General features: G+C 41.1%; 1 protein-coding gene across 1 annotated transcript; it reads left to right on the top strand.

Moving 5' to 3' along the window:
- Positions 1-1,793: 1,793 nt before the first annotated feature.
- Positions 1,794-3,953, top strand: foxd7 (forkhead box D7). Its single transcript, XM_012825590.3, has one exon. It carries the CDS (start codon positions 2,855-2,857, stop codon positions 3,827-3,829), a length of 975 nt encoding a protein of 324 aa, XP_012681044.2. The 5' UTR covers positions 1,794-2,854; the 3' UTR covers positions 3,830-3,953.
- The last annotated feature ends 959 nt before the right edge of the window (positions 3,954-4,912 follow it).

The following is a 4,912-nucleotide window of genomic DNA, read 5'->3' as shown; positions in this document are numbered from 1 at the left end:
CCTATGGTCAGTGAGTGTGTTGAGACTATGCATAATTAAAATGAAATAGTTACTCAAAGATCCTTTAAGGTATGCGCCACAAGATGGCATAAGCGAAGGAAACCCTTTCATCCAAGAGCACATTTCTAAAACTGGGGAACCGTAGCCTGGGTGGTCAGTGTGGTCCAGGGCGGTTTACAGTGTCTGCAGTCAGAAATGGTGTGTTTTTTTAGACATGAGAGAGAGCCGGTCGCCTGTGCTGCTGCGGATGGCCCGCTGGCATGTTGTAAATGCTGGTGCCATGCAAATATTGTATGAAATTTCTGACCACAGTCGATAAATATTGTGGAGAGAAAGTACACTGACAATGCTGCTGGATGTGCTATTGGCTGACCATATTGTCTTATAAAACAATAGCTGTGGGCTGAGAGGCTGCCTAGGATGAGACAGCAGAGCGTGATGGGCAAACAGATGTCTTCTGTATCCACTTTCCTGTGGAAAGGCTGCATGATTTCACAGCATGTTTGCATGATTTCACAGCCTATTTGTTTTTGCAAGTAGACCTGTTACACCATATCCTGAAAGCAATAACCGTTTTATCCTGACAGCAAAACACTTTTTGTATCCTGAAAGCAAAATACCTTTACCAAAAAAAAACGTTTTTTCTGCTAGACTAAAAAAGATAAAGGAAATGTATTTTGTCAATGTATCCCACATTTTAGATATCAATTACACAATAGTGTGTATCCATCCATCTACTGTAGGTGAGGTTGGTTTAGCCACCGGAAGGCATTTTCACAACTGGACTGACACAAGGAATATTAAACCAAAAGTGCGCAATGGCATTTAAGAGTTACTGTTTTAGGATAGAACTCTGTTCTTGGACGTCAGGTCTCAACGAGATAATTGTTCTCACGTTTGGGCTTAAGTTTAGGATTTTCTTTCCCTCACAAGGACCACATGACAGCACGATATCTGTGGAAATTTGGCTCATCGAAATTCTATTATTATCCCTTTGCTTTGTTATTGAAACCACACACAAGGCGTTTGTCCGCCACGCTGTTAGGCCTGTTCCCAATCTGAAGACATGCGTGATAGATTTGGGAAATCATCAGCAGATTTTGTTGGGGGTACGGTGGCCCACCCACGCCCGCTGCATCGCCGTTGCCCTCTGGTATCAATACGATTAGAAGCAGGATATGTGGGAATCCCACCAAAAAGCGCTCCATCATTAAAAACAAACAGCCTTAGCCCCCTTGACAATAAAAACTCAACCTCGTCCCGCACGTCTTTCATCTTTAAAAGGGAACTGAAACCTTTTAACCTTCTTTTGTGTTGGGCACTGAAAGTATGTAATATGCATTTATGTTATCTGTCTTAGATTATTATTGAGCCTTTTATTTTGGTGCAAAAAACAAAGGCGATGGGAAACACACTGCTAGGCTATTAAATAATTGTTCGACGGTGTTTACGATAGGCTAAACAATATTACTTTTTCCACCACATAAAGTACTTAAATTAATTCTGTACTTGTGTTAAATAGGTTTATGTTTTCGCGCATCATTTAATATAGAGCACCTGCTATTCATAGAGGCGTGTTGATATGCAAAAGGTTATAAGTTATATAAATGTTGTAAGTGTGATATACAACTCTTAGTGTGCGACAAAATTGTTTTGCTGTAATGTTAGGTTCGGAATATCTTAATATCCGTTCCGGCATTGTAGCCTGCTTTTGCTTAAGGCCATAATAATAATAATAATAATTATAAATAATAATAATAAATGAATGTGCATGGCTATTTGTCTGCGCCTTTGATACAATATATGGTATGGTATAATAATTACAATAAATTAGAAAGAGCCGAAATTTCAGGGGGAGTTTAGTTTGCTTAATTAGATTAGTGCCTCACTTCTGGCAAGGTAGTGCTCAAATTATATGATATGAGAACTAGCCTTGAGTGTGTGCTCATGACGTGATTGAACTCGGAAAGGTTTTTTTTTTTTTTTTGCTTGTTCCCAGCAAACGTTTTTTTTTTTTTTTTCTTGTCCCAGCAAAGAATAACCCTTAAAATTTTACGCAGTAAATTTCGACTAAGAGTCCTTTATATTCACATATAGCTATAACATGTTAAAAAAGGGTTTTAAGCAGACCCAATATCGCACTATGGAGACAAGGTGAAGTTGTCTTAGTTCATAAGCAATAATTGAAAGTAATCTAATAATAATAGCCTTTATTGAATTTTGAAAATAAAAGAAGGCTTATTATGGTTATTATACAATTAATGTATATGAGTAGTTTCGTGTACTGTGGCAACATTTTAACACTTTTATTCAGAGGCCAAAAGTCACTTAGGATAATTGTATTATTTACACGTATTCTATATTATTAAAATGTATTTAGCGATGAGTCGAGGGACTTCACCAAACCTAACGCGACAGTATTAATTTTGGATCAACAGAGGATTCCGGTGGTGCTTTGATGCCTCCTGCCCTGTTTTCATTGGAGAGGAGTTGTTCCGAAAGAGCTCCATCGTGACATCATTGGCTGATGATCCAAGAGGAAATCCAGTGCTGTTGAGAAAGATGCATGACATCGGTTCGCCTTACCGCTACGCGTTTCTCCTCGGATGTAACCAAAAGAGAAGTGGTTCGATTGCTGTGAATGTCAAGGAGAGGACAAAAGGTTGTTGATTCTTCGATCCTGGTTACTGTTGTGATGATTTTTGGACAGTGGACAGCTTGCCAAGTGTATTACGGGTGAGCTTTTTGTGAATGTAAAGTTTACCTGCTGCTGCGCGAGCAGCAGTTTCGTTAAAGCCGTCTCCATTCTCTCACCTGTCGAGGCAGGTGGAATATTGCTGGGTCTTGGATTACTATGACCTTGGATGCAGTGCCCATGGAGGATATTGACATCGACGTAGTAGGAGAGGGCAGTAAAAGTGCTGAAGAAGATCTGAAAGCGTCCGTCTCTTTGGACACGAGGGTTGCGTCCGAGTATGGGTCGGCCACGTCAACTTTGCCAGCTGAACAACGTGATGAGGAAGGTGCCTCCAACAACTTATCACCGGGGTGCCCCCCAGTGTCGAACAAAAACCCACTGGTGAAGCCCCCATACTCATACATCGCCCTGATAACCATGTCCATTCTCCAGAGTCCGAAGAAGCGTCTCACCCTCAGCGAGATCTGCGACTTCATCAGCCAACGCTTCCCTTACTACCGAGAGAAGTTTCCGGCATGGCAAAATTCCATCCGACACAACCTCTCGCTAAATGACTGCTTCATCAAAATGCCCCGAGAACCAGGCAATCCTGGGAAAGGGAATTACTGGACCATGGACCCTGACTCCTCCGACATGTTCGAGAACGGTAGCTTTTTGCGGAGAAGGAAAAGGTTTAAGAGACAACACTTTAGGTTTGGGATTCTCAAAGAACAAGCGCTCGAAGGAACTGGCTTTCCACATTTTCCCTACGGGAGATACGGGTTCGGTTCGGCTTGTCTACAGCTCCCACGTCTAGACGTATATCCTCTCCGCTTCCATCAGCACGCACACCCGACCTGTGCGCACCCAATCCCACCTGCCAGCAGCATCTTGCCCTCGCTGTCGACGCTCATCTCCCGGAACGCGTTCGCTGCTAAAGCCTCTGCGGAGTCTCCTGGGATGGCCATGGAGTGTTTTAACCCGGCTCGACTTAACGCCCACTGTTCTGCACTTTCCCTCGACTCTCCATTCGTGTCATCTGCAATGTTCCAGCACAGTACATTCCCGCATTTTCTAAATCTACAATACGAGTACGAGAAACTCCAAACTTTGCGCTCGGACCTAACGAATAAGCACATTGTAAGCAACTAGGCCTGGTGGTTTTCTATGGGGCTGCAGTGAACTATTGATAAACTGTATCCTAATGATTTAACTCTCAGGTTCTGCTTTCCCCTTCTGTTATTGAAGGAATATCCACTCGTCTTTATTTCTTTCATGCTATTGATTGTGAGTGTGTCTGTTGCGCAGTCTTTATCTTGAACAATTCGAATGACGAGTTTCCTTCAAGGTTTGGAAATAAATAAATCAAAGTATTTAAGATACATTATTTTATTGATTTTATTTTTTCCATGTTTAACAAAGGTCTGAATCATAAATGGGCCCATAGGGTTTAAATGGCATTAGCACATTTAGCAAATTAGTTTGGTATTGATTTTGCTTAATTTGCTTTGGTCCTTACAATTTTGGCAAATATGCCAGACGTAACTATTAATTGACAATTAAAGCATGTATTATTATTTTTTTTAATCGTTTAGTTGCTTTGAGAAAAGATACCTGAGTAAGACTCACTGTTGGCAATAGATGCCATGAGATGCTCTGGCCTTGATGCTGTTTGTCAAGACGAGGGGTATAGGCTGGTTATCAGAAATATTGTGTTCTTTCAGATCCCACAGATCACGTGTTGTGTCAATATTTAACCTTAACGTTACTCTCATTTAAAAGGCAGTTTTAGGCATTTAAACAGGATGGGAACACATTAGCGAATAATTTGATTGCATCGCTGACTTGTAGAGACAAAACTCTTTCTTCACCAAAGATTATTTAATATTGAAGTTATTTTTATAGATAAGACTGTAGCTGACGCAAAAAATATATGAATTAATAAACACTTAGAGGGTCTATTCATCGTGGCATACTAGACTTTTGTCAGAGGCTACTAAAGTAACGTGTCCTACAGATGAACGTCATCCACAAAATGAGCAACGACAGACTTTTTACTTCTTAGAGTTCGTATTAGCCACAGAACACGCATTATGAATGAATGATCATCTTATGATTGGACCTAACGGTCTTACCAGCTGTACACAGGCTTCAGATAGCAGGCGAGTATTACCACATCCATTACTTTCTACTGGGGTAATTGCCTGATTTTGCACGCTCAGGCCACACACAGCC

This window comes from Clupea harengus, chromosome 1 (genome assembly GCF_900700415.2).
Source record: "Clupea harengus chromosome 1, Ch_v2.0.2, whole genome shotgun sequence".
In the NCBI taxonomy this organism is placed as follows: domain Eukaryota; kingdom Metazoa; phylum Chordata; class Actinopteri; order Clupeiformes; family Clupeidae; genus Clupea; species Clupea harengus.
The sequence above is the reverse complement of the archived record's forward strand: the minus strand, read 5'-3'. Positions and strand labels throughout refer to the sequence as shown.

Bases quoted from the DNA above. Each gene is read 5' to 3' on its own strand.
- foxd7 (XM_012825590.3), top strand. From the start codon at position 2,855: ATGACCTTGGATGCAGTGCCCATGGAGGATATTGACATCGACGTAGTA.